The sequence below is a fragment of the Callorhinus ursinus genome, unplaced genomic scaffold (assembly GCF_003265705.2).
Source record: "Callorhinus ursinus isolate GAN/ISIS: 27379988/994484 unplaced genomic scaffold, GSC_fseal_2.0 scaffold10, whole genome shotgun sequence".
In the NCBI taxonomy this organism is placed as follows: Eukaryota; Metazoa; Chordata; class Mammalia; order Carnivora; family Otariidae; genus Callorhinus; species Callorhinus ursinus.
In genome coordinates this window covers 75,296,947-75,320,005 of record NW_027397072.1, presented here as the reverse complement: position 1 = coordinate 75,320,005, position 23,059 = coordinate 75,296,947, and the positions used below count along the sequence as shown (strand labels likewise).

Here is a 23,059-nt window from a genome sequence, read left to right as displayed (position 1 = left end):
TATTCATCACATATTGAGTGGGACAAAGTCAGATTGTCAAATACCTGCATGATAAGATCCCATTTGTATAAAATATCTTTGTGCTTAGAGAGCTTTTTTTTGGAATGATGTCTAACATGTTACTAGGGGCTATATACTAGTGGTGTAATTTAAGGTGATTTTATTAATTTTGTTCTACATATTTTTGTATTTAATTTAGTTAAAAATCAACCTCTGTAATTTTTTGAGAAAATTATAAAACTCTCTTAAAAGACTATGCATTTTAGAAGTCACATTTTTGTACTTAATCAAAGCTTGAATTTTAGTTAAATACCCTTCCCCTATCATTATTTTTTTAAACCTCAAAGCCATCTACTAAAGGCATAAAGAAATTCCTTATTCTGGTGATTATATAGACTTGGTGTAGAACACTGTCTTGGGCTCTTCCTTCAGAGACTTTTATTATATACCTTATTCTTTACAGAGTGCTTTTGCTATGGAGGTATGCCAGGTATTAGGACTTCAGGGTTGTGGTAAAGTTCATGGGTGGGAGTAGGGCAAAAAGGTTCTCCATCTGTTCTCGTCTTTGGGATAATTGTCGGGGTCTGCATATTCTCTCTTCTACCCTTTTATCCCCTTTTGCAGGAGAATAACATTAACAACTAATTTTTCTTTGAGCTCATTATGAGTTAGGAACTGTTGTTCTCGATAGATTTCATGTATTTCACTTATTTAATCCTCACAACCATTCTGTGAAGTTGATACTACAATTACATTATTTTACAGCTGAGGAACCTGAGGCACAGAGAGATTAGGTAAACTATCCAAGGTCACTCAGCCAGGGAATGCAGCCCAACAAGCTGGCACTGGAGCCCAAAGGGTCTGGTTCCAAAGCTCCTGGGATCTTAATTGCTATACTCCACTGCCTTTCTCACTTTCTTCCTAAATATGACTCCAAATACTTCTTGCTGGTTTACTTTGTTCTCTCCCAAACTGTCATTTCTACCAGAAATACCATGGAGGCTGAGCTAGTTTACACTTGTCCAGACTTTCCTGCCGCAAATGCTTCTCTGGGGTCAATATCTTTGCTGTTCATCTATTTACCCACTGATTCCATTAGGATTTTACTTACCATTTCTTTGACATCCTCTTCTCTGAAATGCTCGGATTTCTCGCTCTTTGAAGCTGGAGATGCGTCTAGGAGGAAAAAAAATTAAGTTTCATTAGGTATTTCAACTTTGCCTCCAGACCCATTAGAAGAGAGTTTAGTGCGAAGGCAGTGAACATTCATTGCTCTTTCCCAGGACGGTGGGGCCTTCTCAACCTCAGGCAGAGCAGGATGCGAGTGCCCTGCCTGACCTTTGAGTCTGACGCCTTAGCGAAAACTCAGTTTTGTCTAAGGCTGTGGTTTATTCCAATCATAGGAGTGATACATATTCATTGTAAAAATCTTTGGAAAATACAAAAAGTGTAAAGAAAAAAATCAAAAGCACTTACAACCTACCACCTTGTGATAACCGCTAGAGACTATCATTTCCAAACATGTTTGTCTTTTTTTTTTTTTTTAAGGCATTCCTATTCATTCATGAAGACTGAGTCTTCAAAAGAAATGATTTACAAGTGATGATTTTAGAAAATGCCCATCCATGGAGTTTACTGGGGAGGATTATGGTTAAATTTAAAGATGTGCCAAAGTTGGTGAAATTTAAATTTCTTAATTTTAATCTCCAGTTTGATATTTCTAATCGAAAAAAGAAAATAATTGTGCGTATTTGAAAACATTAGGATGGAATCAAAGAGAAAGGTATAATGACCTCAGTGGTTTTCTTTGCTCCTTGCAAGTGTTTTTCCGTTTATTTTTGCCTCACATGGGCTGCATATACATTAGGTCTTCAACTGATGCTTATGAATTGGCTGAAAAGAAGGTTCATGTGTACAAGATCAGCTACCTGAAATACCATTAAAAATGAACTTTTAGTATTTGTAATTTTGGTTGTTATGTTTTTGCTGTCTTGTAACAGAAATTTAGTAAAATTTATTTGGGATATTTTACTGTTTTCCTGGGAAAAGAGCTATCATCAACAACAAAAGAAACTCATTTGATATGACATATTACAAGTAATAATTATGTTAAGTTTGATTCAAGTTGAAACAGCTTGTACTGAACATTATTTTTAAAAGCCATTTCTTAAGAGAATGACTATAGAGAATGATTATAGAACAGACTCCTATAATCAAAAAGTGTATCCTCTTGTGTTTTCCAGGCATCTGGCCATCTGAAGAGGTTTTGGCTTACTACTGCCTCAAGCACAGGAATGTATTCAGGTACAAAGCTGCACTTAAAAAGATATTTTTTTAGCCATTATGGGTATTGTATCTGCATATTAAAGATTGCTGTGATTACATTCTTCAAATTAAGTTGTTTAAAAAAATATAAGAAAGAAAAGCAAGAAAGAAAGAAAGAAAAGGAAGGGAGGGAGAGAGGGAGGAAGGAAGGAAGGAAGAAAAGAAGGAAAAAAGTTCATGGTGAAAACATGTTGCTTCTGAAAAGAAATCTGAATTGCCTTTGGGTACTAATACTGCCCAGCAAGCTCTTTGCTATATGTCAAAGGCTTTTGATTTCCACTCAAGGCATTTTATTTCACTTTGATTTTGGGGAAACAAAAGTGAAGCTCCAATCAATCCTTACTGATTGTGAAGGTCAAAAAAAAAAAGAAAAAAAGAAAAAAAAAAAAAAACCACAATAAAGATATTCTTTAAACTTCTGCTAGGGAAATCACTACAGAATATTTGATAAATAAATACCCCACAGCTATTATTTAAAGATGCCATCCCACCCCTGGTTTTAAAGGTATTTTGTAGACCTAACAATATGTACTTGTAAAATATAAATCACTATTACAGATTCATGCTACGGAAATAAAGGTTTTCAACTGTCAGTGTGCAATTATGGATCAAACCCATGGATGGGATTTAGGAAAAAGAAAAAAAAAAACCCTCCTTTTATTTAAAAATTCTAAAGATGTTTGGTAGGTCCAGAAAATACAGGTTTTTCATTTTTCATTCTCATTTTATAAAAGTCACCCAACATATGCTTCCCAAATAGCCCATTATGATTCCAGACAAGTCATTAGTGATCATGGTGTGTGTTTTAACAATATGTACTTACAAGATTGGGTCAATAATATGTATTTTTTGAAGCTCTGTGGGTCCATATTTACCAACCAGTCTATAATTGCTTTGAACAATTAAATACTCATTAAGTGTATTTCAGAATATGAATGTTCTTTCTTGGCTTCTCCGCCTCTTCCCTCTCTTTGCACCCCTCCTTCCCTTTCAATTCTCTCCTTCTCTTTTTTTTTTTCCTCCTGTTGAGGTGATAAACTTCCCAACCTGGGAAGAAGAAACACTCTTAAGGGTTTGAGCATATAAAATGAGCACAAGGCAGTATTGAATTTGGGCTGCAGAGCTGCTCTGGGAGCCTGGCATTTGCTCTTCTCGCTGTGCTTAAGCTTGACTGGAGCTCCAATCATCGAGCAGTGGGCCAGGGTAAGAATGTCACACGTTGAGGGCTGATATTTAGGCACAAAGGGGAAGGTGAGTGCAGAGTGCCACACTAGGCTGTCAGCTTTAACTCTGAGCCGCTTTACTTTTGAGTGGTGAAGTCAGAGCCCAGTCATTACTTTAGCCTGGGTTTGCTGGCTTAACCATATTATGTCCCTGCATTGTTTATTCACTGTGTTGTGTTGGGGTCATTTGTGATTTAAGTGTTAATTGCTAAATGCTCTTTGTGTAATTGTTCTTTATGGGGGCAGTTCAGCTTTCCAAAATGTTTCAGTTTGGTTTCAATTTTTTTTTTCAAAAAATTCAAGATTGCCTTTATTTGTGTGTGTGTGTGTTGTGTGTATGTGACTATAATATAGGTATATACACACTCATATATGTTCTTCATTTGCTTGTCTAACTGTTTTTGAAGGAATGAATGTGGATTAACAGTGTTACCCTTTCCTAACAATTATCTTTCGCTACTCTAGCTAGTTTAGTTCTAAAAGACAGCGCCATTGACAAGGGAAAAAAAGGGAACCTTCTCAGATTTTTCAGCTCAGCGGTGGTAATGTTGCAGTGAACACTAATGAGGGAACCCCCACTGATTTGCCTGCTTTGTGACTTTTCTATTTCATAATTATTTTTAAAACGCAAAGCAACATGAGGTAGCCTAGTCCTGTCTCTACAACTTCCTGGTAGCGCCGTTCTTACTGCAGATGGCAATTTGTTCTTGTAACATATATATCTCTCTGACCATTTTCATCTAATTTGTATGGGTTCTACCATTTCTTTTCTCTCTTTCAGAGACCTTGCTGTGTGTGAGCTAGGGGGTGGCATGACATGCTTGGCTGGGCTCATGGTAGGTCTTTTCTCAATTCCAATCCCATTCAGAGGGAGGAACAAAAGGAAAAATGTTCCAGGGCCTCCAACTGCTGGGTCAGAGAACCGTCAACAGCATCAGCTGCGGTCAAGCTGCCGGGTCTTGAGAGACCTTCTAGATTGACTTACTTTCGGATCATATTGATTTTATGGTTGCCTCGATGAGCAGAAACATTTTACCTCCGTGTAGTCAATATCGCTTGTTGTGACATTCCAGGCCTCGCGCGGTCTTTCTTTGCCATAGCGAAAGCATTTTTTTTTTTTTTCAGATTATAGTCCCATTTGCTAAGATACAGGAATAGCCCGGCGAATCACAGTTGGAGCACCATGATATAGCTGCTAATGTTTTGCCTGCATTATTACACCAACAAACATGATCCAGAGCGCTCAGTAATTAGATTCTTTTGAATTAGATTGGCCATTCAGGAACGTCGTTCCCCATTCTCTGGGTTCTGAGTCATGTATTCAGGAGATATTATGTAGCAGCACAGTGCATTAGACAAGTTTTTATGTCTCTGCAAATAAAAGCATATTGTTACACTGATTGGCATTTGACAAACCTGTCGCTCTTACACAATGTGTCGAGGTTACAGCCCAATGTGCGAGCATGTCAAAGCTCACAAAAAAATTACCCTCACAAAGCCATCTGCCTGCAATGCAAAGTTATATGAAGGGCATCAGGCAGTCAGACAGAAGCAAGCTGAAAGGCAGAGTGACAGCCTTGTATGATGGCTCTACTAGATAAACAGAAGCCCACAAATGAAAGCCTCTCAGAATACCATCATCCGCTGTCACAATGCAATTACCGAACAGAATGATAGCAAGATAGAGGCTCCCGCAAATGGAATGATAAAAGTATTGACTGATTTGATTGAATGATTAAAATAATGCAGACATAAAATGAAAAAAGATTGAAGATTGTTACAGAGAAATAGGTGAGGAAGCATGATACTGAAGGCTTGTCACTCCTGTCTTCACTTCCACACAGACAAGCATATTTGCTCATTGTTTGCTGTGCTCCTTTTTTTTTTTCAGGTTGCTATTTCTGCAGATGTCAAAGAAGTTCTGTTAACTGATGGGAATGAAAAGGCCATCAGAAGTATCCTTATTCAGATAGAAAACGGGTTTGTTGTGCTCATTCCTTTTTCCCGGCTAAGTAACAATTGATATAAAGAAAGACAGCATGGGGTATTAAAAAAGAATCCCCCCCACACACATGATAAGTAATTAAGAAAAAGTAGAAATATATGGAATTCATTGGCGATGACTGTTTTTCTTTTATTTCGATAGATTTTTTTTACAGTCACTTCTTGTGAAAGGAGCCCATGATTTGTGGACCACTCGAGGCAATAAGAACATTTGTTTCAGAATAATTTTCAGGCATTCTTGTCCTTTTATTGTCACTGAAATTTCCTGGTATAAACTAAATGATTGAATATTTATTATATCCACTATTGCTTATAAAAACTAACTTCCAGCTTCATGTTCATTATGACCTTCCTTGGGTTTGATCTTCTGAGTATGTGCTAGGTAGGATGGGACCTTTTCTAATTGCCGAGAGGTTACCTATAGCTCCCCATTGGAAACAGCTATCAGTTTTTCATTATTTCCTTTTATTTAGGATTATAAAAGCACTCTCTTTTTTTTTCCTGCTATGCTATTACAGTTCCAAGCCCATTATATTAGATTATGCTTTACTAATATGTACACAGAGTTCATGAAAATTGAACTGTACTTTAACTAAGAAAGCAAGCATAATTTGTGGCTACTTTAGCAATCGAGCTGATTTGTTCAGGCGCAGTTAACAACCATTAGAAATTGAGAAGAGAAGTGGAAGATATATTTGCTTTGGATTTTTGGTATGCCTTACATTTACATTATGAAGTAGGCAATCCACTTATTTGCATCTTAGCCCCCTAAAATGCCAAAGCAGTTTCGATTTTTGCAGCTTCTTACAGAAAGCCCATTTTCGATTTTCTTTTTCTACCCTTGCTGTATGATCTTTTAAAAATAAAATTTGCAGCAGCTCTATCAGGCTGCTCAAATAGGAGAAAGGAGGTACAAGAAGCACAGTAGCTAATATTGTTCAGCAGCGCTTGTGTGCTCTACAGAGCCCCACCCAACTAATTGCCTGACAGACTTTAAAAAAAAAAAAAATTCAGGAAGGAAAAACAGCCAATCACAATCCTGGCCTTTCACACAAGGGAAAGAGATCACAAAAGGTGCTTCCTTTTTTAAGATGCAGGATTTTAATCATGATCTTCAGACTGTTGCAAGTTTCTCAAAATATTCCCGAAGATGAGCCGATGTTGTTTCATTCACTCTGCTTTATTCTGAGTTATGCCTTGCACTGTATCATTTCACTGTGTTCCTCCTCCGCATGTCAGGGAGCATAGAGAGTGAGAGGAAGGCAGGTATGCTGGCTCAGCCCCAGTGGATGGTTTTTTTTGGGGGGGGGCAAAGGAAGGAAGGAATGAGGATTATTGGACAGGAGAGGGTCATTTTAGCCACAGAAACTTTCAGATTGGGCCCGCAACCTGAGGTTTTTCTCAAATCAGCAGGTGCCCCATTTAATAGCGGCAGAAACAAATTACAACTTTTATCAAACTATAGGAACATCGGTAGTCAGTATGTAAATTTAATTGTACTAAAATTATTATTGAGCTAAAGTACAGCGCTTCCAGAGAAGGGAAGCAATGCTAATGTCATTAATTAGCACACCTTTGCTTTAAACAGCAAAGATGCCATGCCAGCTCTTGAAATCAGAGAGGAAATCTCAGATTCTGTATTCACTCTGCTGGCCTTTCAAAGAAATGATTGGTACAGCCCCCTCCCAAGAAAATGGATTTTTAACATTTGGTCCTCAGAAGCTCAGCCCTGAGAGTGCTTTATTGTGCTGGGTTTTACAATGGGTTTAATATAGCGGGGTGCCAAAGGGCAGGAGGGGAAGAACTTTACAATGTAGATAAAGTAGGTCCTTTCAGGATGCAGACCAAAACCGGCAGTGTGTTTTATTTCATCTCTTAGGACTTTCCTGATGGAGTTCAGTTTTTATCATGTAGTTGTTCCGTGTTTGTGGGCTTTTTTCTTTTGTAACTAGATCTAATTTTTTTTAATTAAGAGAAAAAAAAAGCATGCCTAAGGCCTTAAAAATTGGCAATGTGTTTTTCCTGCTTTTAATACTATGTTATTCTTGATTTGCTAACAGAGCTTATAATTGGCATTCGTTGTAAAGCTGTTGTGCTGAGTGAGGTTAATATGAATGAAATTTTTTTTTCTATTTGTGTGCCCACTTTCTGTAGGAATAACTAATTCACTGACTCACATACTGTTGATGCATATAGATTGAAACAAATTCATTTAAAAATTACTGTTTACATCTTTCCTTTAAAATTTTAGGAAGCCTAAATTATATAGCAGTTGTAGGATATTATCCAAAAATTACTTTCTAAAAAGTAAAAGTAGATGTCAACAAAAAAAAGGAGAAACATTGCCAGAAACCAGAAAATCTCTAAGCAAAGCTGCTAATTATTCTTAATGGGCAAGATGAGCACATTAAGAAACAAATGAATACATCAGTGAAATGTGATTGAAAATCGACCTGGCAATCCCACATCACATCTGAGTATTGGCCTGTATATTATTTTCATTATTTTAAAAATTATTTTTGTTTTGTTTTTCTTCACATCCAAATTTAATGAATCCAACTGAATCTTAACTTCCTAGTCGCTTAAGCTTCTAAGGTTCTGATTTTTACCTTTTTTAAAAAAAATAGTATTTTTTGATGCTTCCTTTTTATCTTCAATTATTTCTATTTTTTAAATATGTAAGGTAATGAATGGATGAGTTCTGAATGTTTATATCATAAAAGCCTATCAACCAGTTGTGAGATTATTTATAATCTTCCCTAAGATGTATCAGATGGATTGGCTATGTCTTCCAGAGCTCTCTCCCTTGACCCTGGAAAGCTAGATGTTGATTTGAGATCTATTAAACCGAGATATCTGAAAAGAGATTAAGACTTGAGGTGTAAGTGAATGATGTAAGTCCTAAATATTTTCTCAGGCTCGTGGGTACATGTCCCTGAGGTTCTCCTTGGTCCTTAAACTGCATTGCTGGATCTAACCCAGGGGCCCCCCTTACCCAAGAGCTGCCCCTCTTTACAGATGCCATTTTATCTGTACCCAAAGAGAACAAAGGATAAATTAGAAATGGCATCATTTGGTTCATCCAGTTCTCAACTTCACCTAAGGTAGTTTGAAACATGTTCCCTTTTCTTTGGCACAGTCCTTTTGGTGTAATAAAGGAAGAAATCTCCAAGTGCCTACAGATAATAATAACTCACTAAAGTTCATAGCTGCTGATGACAATGACATAAGAACAGAGGGGAGAAACAGTGTACTGAGTTATTATTGATGCTGAGCCTCTTCCAAATCATGATGAATAAAAGTACAACACCTAGAGGTGAGCAGCCCTCTCTGGTACACTCACAAAGCACCCTGCCTTGACCCATCGTTAGGAAGCATCAAGCATGTTATCTGCAGACTGTGGCAGTGCTTGGTGACCCATTTCTCGTGCTCCCGATCCAAGCATCTTATTCCCATGGCATGCACAGTCTGGATCATGATCTCGAGCTTAGGATTCATCCCAACTTGGTGAATCTCCTGTGCATTTTTAAGGAGATAGCCCTGGCTTACCATTACCTTATTTATTAACAGCATCTCTGACTTGAGTAACTAATACATTAAGCTCCCTCCAGATTGTACAGCCTGTGCTGTTGATGGTGGAGACCTTGGCAAAGCTTGGCCATCATCCTGTGCACTTCTATTTGCTGATGGAGTCATTAATGGACTCCATGTGCCTCACACTGGGTAGGAGCCCAATAAATAGATTTGAAAATTCAATTTAAATTAAGTAATAAATTAATCTAACTAATTAATTAAAATTAATCCAACCACCATTAATTGCATGCCATTTCAGGCGCTAAAGACACAGCAGTGGACAAGACAAACCAAGTCCCTGTTCTTGTGGGACACAGACTAGCCTTGGCCAGAGCACATTTATACATGTGAAAGACACTGAAAATCCACAGGGCAAAAGTTCTTTGATTCCTTCCAGTTATTTAAATTCTACAATATAAATGTCCACATAATTAGTTCTGAGCAGCAGGGAGAGAAAATAAAGCTTGACTGCCAAACCTCATTTTAGTTACTCACCAGCCTCTTCATCCCTCTGAAGCTTTTGCCCAAATTATTGAAAAAGATAATGAATTGGCATGAATTAGGCACCTATATGGTCAGGCTCATCCTATGTGGTACTCCATTAAGCCTATAAAATAGGGATCATTATTCCTGTTTTTGAGATGGAGCTCAGAGAGGCTAATTTACCCAACTTCACACAGCTACTAAGTAGCAGAATCAGCTTAGAAGCCAGCCAGGTTCATTTGACTTCAAAGCTTTTTTATTTCCCCCCATTAAACCATTCTGTTTCACCAAAACCTAGACTGGTTTGGTGAGTGTCGTCTTAGTTTCCTCAGGACCCTCAGGAAGAAAAGGCCTCTCATCCAAAAACATAACAGTTGACATTGCTAACAGAGTTCATCCTCTCAATTCCTTTGATAACAAGCACCTTTAAGAATATTTTGCAGCCTTTAAATTGGCAAATATTGCCACATCCAGCATTTTTAAAATCCTTTAGAGATCAAAATGAACAGGATTTATATTATAATTTCATGGTTTCCTACGCTCAGCTTGGATGGTCTAGTGAAAATAAAGGTAACATACACTGAAAAAGTAATGCTTTGTGGATCACAATGTTATTATTTTAAAAATAACTTTCTTGCTTAAAGAATGATGCCGAGTCCCGAAATGTAGATGCGACTACTGATAAATATAACAATCACTAATTGCTGGAGGAGGCTAATATTTTAAATAGTATTTTATATGTAATTAATTATATTTAGATACATAAAGTTAAAGTTACTTGTTTAAGTAACTTGTTATTGTACAAAAAATATATATTTTAAGAATAAAACTCAACTGAACTAAAATTAAAAGGGAGCCCCACTCCTGAACTATGCTTTTTTGGTGGAAGAAAACCTAGATGTAGAAACGTGGTTTCTTCTAGCCACAAGCATTGATCCTGTATCCCAGACAAGGAGACTGGAGGTGATTGTTCAGAATCCAGTTAATCAGAAATCACATTAAAGCTTTCTTTGCACCCAGCACCTCCCACTGAAGACTTCTAGAAGATGGGTACAGGACAGGGAACAGGATTTGGTCCACCCTGTTGAACACTATCCTGGGTGTATTGATTTGATTGGATGTCCTTTATCACTCTAACACAGAAAAATGACAAAATGTATTATTAGACACAGTGCCAGCCAGACCTAAAGTGAAGGATGGGGGAGCAGAATATCAGAATATATCTCTTAAGCTATTTTAATATGCTCTTGCCATTTCTTTTTTCTCTTTGTGCTTGTTTTAATATAAAACACCTCCTAAACCATAAAATATATTTCCTTCCCAGCTCTAAAAATAAAGCAGCCTAAATACTGCTGTGAATTTTTTCATTAAAAAAAAAAAAAGCACCTCTAGAATATAAATATGTACACTTGCTTCAACCTGACCACCTGGAGTCATGGGTTTATAAATTGTATAAAAGCATATAGCGTTAAGATGTTTACTAAAAATTAGTAATAGGTTTTCAGAGTTATATAATTTAACTTCCCTGTGACTATTTTATAAAAAGTATTACCTCCACTAACAAAATAATATGTTTTGCTTGATAGATTAGTCATGTACTCACACGACGCTACAGGTGTACCGGGCATATTGCCGCGTGCGGTTGGATGTCATAGAAACGTGGAGTAGGGTGTGGCCGGAGGGGGGGAGCTCAACCGAAAAGCAGTTGTCAATTGACTCTTCACTAATTTTGTTCTTCTCAGAATAAAGATGTCAGCTGTCCTTTTCTGCAAGACATTTCATTTAGAAGACTTTCCTGAAATACTTTCTTCCTGAAATAGACAGAACTGTAGGCCGATGTGTCATTTTAGTTAATCAAAACAAGTAGGCAAATTAGTCTCTTTTATTTTTTTAATGAATGTAATTTAACGGTATTTAATTTGCATACAGGAAAGTTCACACAGAAAAAAAAAAAGTCTGCATTATAGCACTTTTGTAAACCTCCACAAAGCCCTTCATTAGGAGACCTAATTGATTTTTCCTACCCACTCCTGGGGGGGGAGAAAGCTATCACAGTACCTGCTTATTCACTCAGAGAAGAAATGGGTGTGCCTGATGTTTCAAGCAGAGATTTGGGTTAAAAAGTCCTGTGGCTCTGTTCTTGCAGGGAGATCTTGGCCAATGCTTGTTCCGACCATTCAGGAAATCTGTTTTTCTGAGCAATAGGGGAACATCGCTCATCTGCTTGGTGTCCTCCCCATGGGCCCAATTTATTTCAGCTTGCAGCCTTCACTGGAATTATTTTATTTCTTGTTTATTTAAAACTGCTTTATTCTGGAAGAGGAACTTTGCGGCTTTTTACAGTGACACATAGGATATGCCATATAAAATAAATGAGAAAGTGAGGCCAATCTGAATCAGAAAGCCAGGACAATACGATGAAGCCAGGATGAGAGGTCAGTACAGAAAGTATATGCCAGGAGAGCTCTGGTGGTTGATAGAGTTAGGTCATCCATTTGGCTCTGGGTTGCAAAGCGACCAGAGCAAGAAGAGAAACAAAAACAGTTGTAAGATTTAGTGTCCAGAAGTTGAAGCAAAAGGGGTTGATCTCAAGCCTAGCTTTGCCCAGTGTTGGAACTTGATATGATTTTTCCCACGGACCTGCATCAAGATGGCGTTGTGTGATGTAATGGACCAGCTCTTCAAAACATCTCCTCCAGAAGTATGGCTTTTCTTGGTACAGGTCCTTTCCCACTGACTGGAGGCTTGCCTTTGGGCTTGTAGCCCTTCTAAGCAAGTAGGGCATGGTACCTATGCGGTAGTCATCTACATCCACCAGCGCCCATAACCCTGGGCCTTGCCAGCATGCATGCAGGTGACAAAACTGCAGCCCAGGGAATTAAAAGAACTTGTCTGTGGCAAGTAATTCAACATTTGGTGGTAAAGCCAGGTCTAGACCCTTCTTCTCCTGCCTCACACCCTACAACTCTTCTCTTTTCACTGTGCTGATCCCGTGTACAGTAAGAAGATCACTGTGTTTGTGGACCTTTTTTTTTTGGACTCAGTTGACAGTCACTGCAGAAGCTTTCTTAACTGTGTCCTGTAGATGTGAGAGACATCATCACAAGGAATCAGAAGGCTGGTGCATTTAAAACTCGGAAAATATCAAGCTGGTAAGATACCTTCCTGCATTAAAACATTCTGGTTTTCTCTATGGATGATAATTAAAGATAATAATAGCTAACATTTACTGAGCACTTACTGTGGGTCAGGCACTGTTCTTAGTACTTTAAAAATATCTTATTTAATGTTCAGAAGAATCCGTAAGGAGGCAGGCAGGCTTTTTCATTATCTTTGGTCAATGAGGAAAACTGAAGTATATTGAACCCTGGGTTGGGAATGATTTCAGGATTGAGAGTATACAGTCTGAGGCTGAAATAAGCCTTCCTGGGACCTCCTTATGAAGACTATTCCTCTGGTTCTCAACCTGGGGGCTGTCTTGCCCCCCCCCCCCCGGGTTCTCTTTCATTGTCCTGACTCAGTGGGGGAGGATTGCTAGCGGCATGTAGTCGACAGAGGCCAGGGAGGCTGTTCACCCTCCTGCAGCGCACAAGACAGTGCCCACGACAAAGACCTGTCTGGCCCAAAATGTCAGTAGTGCCAACATTGAGAAACCCTGCTCTCTTCGTGGTTTTAAAATAGTCTAGTATCCATTCCCTTTTAGATTCTGTTCATTTTTATTCATAGTTGGAGAAATGCTTACCCTCAACCAAAACAATGGTGTTTCCGGTGATGCTACATTTTCTTTTGCCCTGATGATAGGACCTAGAAGAGCGAGGAATCATTTCTTACTTTCCCCACATGAAATATCTGTGTTTGTGCGTTTTTCATTTATATGTTGAACCCCAGACATTAGAAGAACAATCTAATTTATTAATAAATAAATTTTATTTATTTATTACTGCTAATCTGTCATCCTTTGATATTTTGAGTTTTTTCTGTGTTAAAGATGATTTCCCACCCCAACTACTCAGTTTGGGGATAAAAAAAAAAAAAGATGAATGAACAGCAACAACACTTAAAAAACCTCCAGTGGTCAACTTAGCAGTAATTATTTTTCTCTGATGTCAGCTAGTGTAGGTAGGGAAGTGGCCATATATGTGTTTTAAAATCCTGCAGTAGAATGTCAGCGTAAGCTGGTGGCACAGGGGGCGGGATGCCTTGTGTTTCTCATAACAAACCAGTTCCGTTTCCCAGAAAGCCTCGGGCAGGTCAGGAGAAAAACCATCCTCTACCTGTGTCTTCTTCATTCTTAGGGAGGCCTTTACACCACAGTTAGGACTGCCGTACCCTTCTGGGGAGGACTTCATTTTGGGACGTGATTTTCAACCTGGTCTTTTAGTTATCAATCAAAAGCACATTTTCTATGTTGTCCTCATTTTCATTTATTTAATGCTTCCGGTCATTTGTGACCATTTGAGTGTATTTCAGCATATAGAATCAGGGAATAATAGATTCAGCATCATGCTGTGAAGAGAGATTGTGTTTTTACAAGACATAATGTTGTTTACTGGGTGTTAATAATCACTAATTAATAAACATACCTAGATTTTGAAAATGTTCCATTTTGAGGAATAAAAAATGTCAAGTGTTTTAACTTAGGGAGTGTAACAGTATTTTCTGTCATCTCTTCATAAAATAATTAAGTTACATAAAGAAGCAAAATGTCATTATTCAACACAGGATGTATCGAAAATAGCCTTTGTCTCTGTGTTCTCAGATATGCTCTAACTATATTGTGGACATATAGTCTACATGTCAGTAGTCATTCAGGAACCTCCAAGATGAGGGATTTGGTTTTTTTTTTTCTTTATCTCATATTAATTGTCAGTTTTTTCTCTTTTAACCACTGTAAGCATTTTGTCCAAAGTCTACTAAAGCACTTTGCCAGAAAACCGGGGGATGAGTCAGTCCTTGAAATGCCTTGATCTCATATTAAGAAGCTACTTGACCACTTAACCTTCCAGAAGCTAAGAGGAACTGCCAACCAGTGATGTAATAATCAGCATTTCCCTTCTCTCCACTGCTTTCCCACCCATAACCAGTACAATATGATGAGCACATTAGTTCCATGCAAGAAGAAATAAAAGGAAACTGTTCACAAAAGAGCTAAGATATAGTTCACTCTTCTTTTTCAGTGCCTCAATGCATATGCAGAATTTCTCCTCCAAACTGGAGGTGTGGACTAACGGTAGCGACAGATAACTGAGAGGTATTTACCATAGCTACAAAGCCCACCTGTGAGCCAAATATTTCTGCTATTAAAAAGCACTTCAAAGCTTGACATGAAGTTTGGAAAAGCTGAATGTCTCCTGTGACTTCATTACGATGTAGCAGCAGAAAGGAGTATCATGGTATTGAGAACTCTGGGCTTAGGAAATGGTGGCTTTTAAAAAGGAACAAGAAACCACCGAGGAATGTGAACAGCCCCCAAGCTCCCGTTCCCGAGGCTGTGACAGGGTGCTTGCTCAGAGACAACCTGCACTCCTGCCTCTCAGCCAGGGTGGACCCAGGCTGCATGGGGCCTGAAACTTATGTTGGGGGTCCTCATGAGGAGAATAGATTTGATTATACCTTACTTTGGCAAATTCTTTGGAAGCATTTGACCATGTGAACAACGACTTGGGCTCCTGGTGGGCCTTGGAAGGAATCTGTGCAGGTGAGGGACCTGAACACGTAAGCTTCAGCAGCTACATAGGGAGTCTACCCCTGCTCCCCTCTTCATCACCGCCCTTGCCTGGAAAAACGCTCCTCCTTTAAGAACAAAACTTTCTTACTCCCTGTTCCATTTTAATCCCAATCTATTGTTTTTTTTTTTAAGATTTTTTTTAAAATTTATTTGACAGAGAGAGACACAGCGAGAGAGGGAACACAAGCAGGGGGAGTGGGAGAGAGAGAAGCAGAATTCCCGCTGAGCAGGGAGCCTTGATGCAGGGCTCGATCCCAGGACTCTGGGATCATGACCTGAGCCGAAGGCAGGCGCTTAACGACTGAGCCACCCAGGCACTCCTATCCCAATTTTTGCTTTGTGTGACAGACATGTTTGTGGAGGCCTGGAAGCTTTAGCCCTGACCAAGAAAGATCTAGGACGTACATAGATGAAGCATCATATCCCTTTCGTCTCACAGATCTTAATACAGTCATTTGATGGTTCATTTGTTTGTCCATCCATGCAGCTATCCATTCATTTACCTAACAGGTCCAAGGTATTCTGTCTTGGGGAGCATAAATACAGAGTTATCGAGAGTAGCTCGTGAACAAAGGAGATCGTGCTGCTAAATATAGCTAGAGAGTGGTTGAAAGAGCAAGGATATTTACGGCTTCTCAATAGTGAGGTTTATCTGAAGCTGTCTTCAAACCTGCGACTGTCTGATAAAGAAGGATTTGGAGCTTTTGACGTCTATATGTTTCTAGGTGTTCCAGAATTAGTGAATGGCATCATTCTCTGGTTAATATTAGTTAACAGTTACAATATTTTTAAAAAAACCTATCAAATATACCCTGCTGTGATATTAAAAGTCAGTTTCTGCCTAAGAAAAGAGTTTATCTTTGTGTGAAAATTGCTAGTGAATTTAGGCCCGGGACTTTTATTATTCTGTGGTAAACCATTAATTTTAGTAAACTATGGAACTTATTATAATATTGAAGACTTCTTTATAACCCAAATTTCACCTTTATGTGGGCCCCCAGGACTGGCTATTGGCCCCATTGCCCTACTGCTTTTTAAGATTTATATCTTTTCGGAGGCTCATTTTCTTCTAAAGGTAAAACCAGGTGTATGAAAAATGATTTTAAAGGCGTAAATCTCAAAGAAGTGGAATCCTGCTGCTGATTTTTCTAGACCTTCTGCAGCCTACCCTCACTTCCTTCACTCTCCCCATTCAATCTAGCTCCTTCTGCTCCCCCCCCCCCCCCCCCCCCCCCACACCTTCCCCCATGGCCTTCTCCCATGGCCACCGGAGCCTCTGCACTTTGTGGGCACATCTAGTCTTCCCTGTCTCTGGCCTTAGCCAGGCCTGTTTCCCTTCTCCTTGTGCTCCTAAGTCCTTCCTTGTCGAATGGCCTAATTAACCTTTCTCCTGCCTTCTCTGGCCCTGATCTTGTCATCCTTCTAGTTTCTGTTGGCCTTAGACTGGTCCCACAGTCAAATATGCCATATTCTCTTATTGCTCAAAGCATACTGTCTTTGTTTTTGTGGCCATTGGTTCATTCACTTCTTGACAAATATTTCAATCACTTTCTGTACAGCAAGTACTGTTCTAGGTGCTGGTGGTGTCGTGATGAACAAGACTGAGAAAGTCCGTGCCTTCTTGGACTTCACGCTCTAGCGGGGGAGACCGAGAATTTTCTTGAAGGCAAGGATTCTGCTTAATATATTTTTGTATTCCCTGAAGCAATTAGTACACTTTATCCCTCTTATAGGAGAGGTTTTAAGATTTGTAGTTGGAGCACCTTGAATCCATAAGGCTTATGGAACCAAATAATTTTTAGCACGAGTGAGTCAGGCTTTAGAGACTAAGACATCAGTTTATACATCAGATAGCTGACTTTCATTTCAGGCTAGGCTTCTTCTCAGGCATGCACATGCCGTGTCTGTAGACAAACTGACATTGTAAGTAGGTGTTTATCTCTCCTTTGTCAGGTTGAAGAGGAAGGTTAGAAGAAGGTAACCAAGATAAGGAGGCTGAGGGCTCTCTTTGAGAAATTTCCTGAGAAACTATACCTGTTAGTGGGTTTTGCTACAATTACGGTAACAGAATCTTGAGAACTGCTGAGAATTCTAGAGATGCCACAGTCCCTTTTCCTTCCATTGCTATTCTGAATATGGGGAAATGAAATTACCATGTGTGCTTTCTATTGCAAACATTTTTTATTTGCCTGACAAATTTAAAGATGGGCCCATGTCCCCTACGATTTAGGGATAACATCCCAGAGGCATGTTATCCAGTTTCTGATATTTTGTTGGAGTTCTCCTTCTTGTATTAAAGTGAGCCAGATTTTAACATTTGGGGACATTGTATTTTTTTAGGCATCCTCTTAAACTGCAGCAAATTAAAAGTTAAGGCCTTTTATTCTAGAATAACATTGTATTAACTCTTTGGACATGCACTTCCCTACTCTTCACCAAGATCAAAAGCTCACCACCCAAATTTGGTCAAGTTCTATATTGATAGCCAGGTGTGCAGGTCAGACTACTATATCCTCTGTGGAAATGCCTTCCAGGTTTAGGAGAAAAATCACTCCTTCATAGAAATTTATATCACCGAAGTTACATATCAGATAAAAAGGTCATCATTTTCAAAAGATTTCCTCACTTTAAAATGGACAAGGGGCAATCTTAAAAAAAATTTTTTTAGAGTATGACCATATCATAATCCATTGCTAAAAAATAATTTTTTACTTTAATAATAGTCTGTTTTCAGTATTTTACCTTTACAAACAGTGCTGCAGTGAACTCATCTGTACATAGACTATACATTTGCAAGTATATCTACGGAACAAATTTTCAGAAGTGAACTTCGTATTCATATGATTCTACCAAAGTGTAAATTACTACAACTTTGTAATATATTTTCCTATCTGTTAACACTAGTCCCTTGTCATTATTCTTTCTTTTAGAGTTTTCTAAAATTGTGTTGGTATTTTTATTATACTGGCATTTTCATTGTGATTGAAAGAAATACAATTTACTAAGCCTTGACATCTTAATGACTGAGACTTCCTATTCAAGAACAGGGCATTTTCTTTTTATTTAAGTTTTTCTAGATGTTTCATTAGCATTTGAAATCTTTCTTCATTTTTCTTGTTAAGTTTATTTTCGGAAACTAGTTTTGTTTCTCTTATAAATGAGATCTTCTCTTTCATTATATTTTCTAATGGGTTGTTATTTGTATATATATAAAGAAAGCTATAGGGTTTAGTATAGGAAATGTTCAGTCACCTCCATGAGTTATTATTTCTGCTAGTTTGTCAGTTTATTCTCTGAGTTTTCCAAATAAATAATCCCATCATCTGCAAATGGTGATGATTTCTACTTCTTTCCAATTCTTATACCTCTTATTTTGTATCTCGTATAATTTTATTGAATAAAAATTTCCCAGATGATATTAAATGATAGGCATTTTTGAGCCCGACTTTCTTGGGACTCCTGGAATGTTTCACCATTATACATGGATTAGCATTTGAGTGGAAATATATAGGATATTTTTATCTTGTTAAGGAAGTTTTTATTGATCTTGTTTTTAAGAGATTGTGTTTCAAATAAATATGGAACTTCAGCCCGTACCTTTTTAGCATGAATGGAGCTGATCAAAATGTTTTTTCTGACTTCATCTGTACCTATGACAACTCATATAACAGGTTTCTTAATATTATAGCATCTCTGTGTTTCTAGTCACTTGGTCACGGTGTCTTAATTAATCTCAACATGCTGTTGTATTCAATACTAGTGTGTTGTCTGGAATTTTTATAACAAGTTTATTGAGATATAATTCACATACTGTATAATTCACCCACTTAAAGTGTACAATTTGATGGGTTTTAGGATATTCACAGAGTTGTGCAACCCTCATGATCTATTTTAGAACAATTTCATCACCCCTGAACAAAGTGACCCATTAGCAGCAACTGCCCATTGCCCCTCCCCCCTTTCTATTTCCTAGCATAAGGGAGCCACTGATCTACTTTCTGGCTCTATGGATTTTCTTCTTCTGGACATTTCACATAAATGGAATCATACAATATGTGGTCCTTCATATCTGGTTTCTTTAACTTAACATAATTGTTTTGGGGTTCATCCATGTTTTAGCATGTATTGGGATGTCATTTTTTATGGCTGAATAATATTCCACTGTACAGATAAAACATGTTTATTTTATTTTCATTCCAGTGTAGTTAACATACATTGTTGTATTAGTTTCAGGCATATGATATAGTGATTTAACAGTTCCATACATGACTCAGTGCTCATCAAGGTAAGCGTACTTTTAGTCCCCTTCCCCTACTTCACCCATCCCCCAACCCACCTCCCCTCTGGTAACCATCTGTTTGTTCTCTGTAGTTGAGAGTCTGTTTTTTGGTTTGTCTCTTTTTTCTTTGTTCATTTGTTTTGTTTCTCAAATTCCACATATAAGTGAAATGATATGGTATTTGTCTTTCTCTGTCTGGCTTATTTCACTTAGCCTTATACTCTATATCCATCCATGTTTTTGCAAATGGCAAGATTTCATTCTTTTTATGGCTAAATAATATTCCATTGTATATATGTATATACTACATCCTTTTTATTCATTCATCTGTTGATAGATACTTAGGCTGCTTCTATAATTTGGCTATTGTAAATAATGCTGCAATAAATATATGGGTGCCTATATCCCTTTGAATTTGTATTTCATATTCTTTGGATAAATACCCACTAGTGGAATTACTGGATCATAGGGTGGTTCTGTTTTTAAACTTTTGAGGAACCTCCATACTGTTTTCCACAGTGGCTGCACCAATTTGCGTTCTCACCAACAGTGCATGAGAGTTCCTTTTTCTCCACATCCTTGCTAACACTTGTTGTTTCTTGAGCTTTTGATTTTAGCCATTCTGACAGGTGTGAGGTGATATATCCATGTGGGTTTGATTTACATTTCCCTGATGATGAGTGATGTTGAGCATCTTTTCATGTGTCTGTTGGCCATGTATAGGTCTTCTTTGGAGAAATGTCTGTTCATGTTTTCTGCCCATTTTTTTATTGTGGTTTTTTGGTTGTTGGTTTTTTTGGATTTTTTTTTTTTTTTTTTTTGCTGTTGAGTTGTATAAATTCTTTATATATCTTGGATACCAACCCTTTATCAGATGTCATTTGCAAATATATTCTTCCATTCATTCAGTAGGTTGTCTTTTAGTTTGTTGGTTGTTTCCTTTGCTGTGCCAAAGCTTTTTAAATTTTGATGTAGTCCCAATAGTTTATTTTTGCTTTTGTTTCCCTTGCCTCAGAAAACATATATAGGAAGATGTTGTTATGCCCAACGTCAGAGAAATTACTGCCTGCACTGTCTTCCAGAATTTTTGTGGTTTAAGGTCCTTAATCTATTTTGAGTTTACTTTTGTGTGTGATATAAGAAAGTGGTCCAGCTTCTTTCTTTTGCATGTAGATGTCCAGTTTTCCCAACACCATTTGTTGAGGAGACTTTTTCCCATCGCATATTCTTCCCTCCTTTGTCAAAGATTAATTGGCCATATAATTGTGAATTTATTTCTGGGCTTTCTATTCTGTTCTGTTGATCTATGTGTCTATTTTTGTGAGGTACCATACTATTTTGATTACTACAGCTATGTAGTATTGTAATATAACTTGAAGTCTGGAATTGTGATACCTCCAGTTTGCTTTTCTTTCTTTTTCCTTCTTTCTTTCTTTCCCTTCCTTCCTTCTTTCTTTCTTTCAGAGAGAGAGAGAGTGAGAGAGAACACAAGCAGGGAAGAGAGGAGAAGCAGGCTCCCCGCTGAGCAGGGAGCCCCATGTGGGGCTCAGTCCCAGAACCCCAAGATCATAACCCGAGCCTAAGGCAGCTGCTTAACCAACTGAGCCACCCAGGTGCCCCTCCAGTTTTGCTTTTCAAGATTGCTTTGGCTATTTGGGGTCTTTTGTGGCTCCATACAAATTTTAGGATTGTTTGGGGCACCTGGGTGGCTCAGTCATTTAACGTCTGCCTTCAACTCAGGTCATGATCCCAGGGTCCTGGGATCGAGCCCTGCATTGGGCTGTTTGCTCCACGGGAAGCCTGCTTCTCCCTCTGCCTCTCCCACTTGCCCTGCTTGTGTTCCCTCTCTTGCTGTGTCTCTCTCTGTCAAATAAATAAATAAAATCTTAGATAAATAAATAAATAAAAGACTTGATAAAACAATTATGGTTAAAAAAAATTTAGGATTGTTTGTTCCAGTTCTGTGAAAAATGCAGTTGCTATTTTAATAGGGATAGCATTGAATCTATAGGTTGCTTTGGATAGTATGGACATTTTAACAATATTTGTTCTTCCAATCCATGAGCATGGAATGTCTGTCCATTTGTTTGTGTTGTCTTCAACTTCTTTCATTAGTGTTTCATAGTTTTCAGAGTACAGGTCTGTCACCTCCTTGGTTAAGTTTATCCCTAGGTATTTTATTATTTTTGGTGCAGTTGTAAATGGGATTGTTTTCTTAATTTCTCTTTCTGCTGCTTCATTATTAGTGTATAGAAATGCCACAAATTTCTGTACATTGATTTTGTATCCTGCAAACTTGCTGAATTCGTTCATCATTTCTAGTAGTGTTTTGGAGGATGGATAGACCACATTTTATTCATCCATTCATTATAGACAATTGGGTTGTTTCCATTTTTTGGCTATTATGAATAGTGCTGCTGTGAACATTTGTGTATAAGTTCTTATGACAAGTTTCATTTCTCTTGGATGTATATAGCCATATAGTACCTCTCTGTTTAACTTTCTGAGAATTGCCAGACTGTTTTCCAAGTTGGCTGAATCATTTTACATTCCCACAGCAGTATATGATGTTATCTGGGCTTTTTGCATTGATATTCATCAGTAAAATTGGTCCACAGTTTTATTGCACTATCTTTATTAGATTTTAATATCACTGGTATGCTGACTTCTTAAAAGAATTTGGAAACTTTTCTTATCTTTTGAGCCATCTAATCTGGGTCACCCTAAGTTGCTACCATAATGCTAGATCAGAGCAATTTTTACCCCATTATTCTGGAAGTTATAATTTGAAGTTGGCAACAAATAGTGAAATTCTTATATTAAAATACACTGTGCTTAAAAGTTCATAAGTTTGAAAATGAACAAAAAAGAAAAGTGAATGAAAACATGAAAAAACAATAATTAATTTTGTGATTTCACATTTAATGGCACATAGTCAAAATTTGACATGAAATTAAAGCTAATTCTAATTTTTTATCATCACTTTGTTTTACTCCCATGTAAGTTAATCAGCTGTCATAATTATAGAATCAGAGATATTTGAAATGGGAAATATAATTAGTACCTTTCATTGCAAGATCTCAAAACTTTACCAGTCCTCCTTAACCAGTGTAGAATATACTGGTCACTAACTTAAGGGGTCCAAATGTTAGGCAAATCCGTCTTACTTTTGGACTCTGAAATAAGTTTATTTCAGCTAAAATACAGACAAAAACACAGATCCAGAGAGTGGGATCAGTTTTAAAGTCAGTCCAGAGATATATAATAAGCTGGAGCCATAGTTCTCAAACTTTAGTATCAGAATCATCTGTAGAACTTGTTATGACACAGATTATTGGGTCCTATCCCTGGAGAGACTGAGGTAGGGCCCAAGAGTTTGCATTTCTAGCAGGTTCCCAGGTGACCCTGCTATTGCTGGTCTGGAGACCTTGCTTGAGAACTGCT

At 37.9% G+C, this 23,059-nt stretch overlaps 1 protein-coding gene across 5 annotated transcripts in view; it reads left to right on the top strand.

Moving 5' to 3' along the window:
• Positions 1 to 23,059, top strand: part of CAMKMT (calmodulin-lysine N-methyltransferase) — a 379,199-nt gene that overhangs the window by 315,361 nt on the left and 40,779 nt on the right. For 4 of the 5 annotated variants that reach the window (XM_073897773.1, XM_025868911.2, XM_073897772.1 and 1 more), the window contains exons 4-7: positions 2,244 to 2,304; positions 4,330 to 4,384; positions 5,440 to 5,503; positions 12,694 to 12,760. In XM_073897773.1, coding sequence (XP_073753874.1) covers positions 2,244 to 2,304; positions 4,330 to 4,384; positions 5,440 to 5,503; positions 12,694 to 12,760 — 247 coding nt within the window. The remainder of the gene's footprint in view (positions 1 to 2,243; positions 2,305 to 4,329; positions 4,385 to 5,439; positions 5,504 to 12,693; positions 12,761 to 23,059) is intronic. The other variant, XM_025868912.2, reaches the window with a different exon arrangement.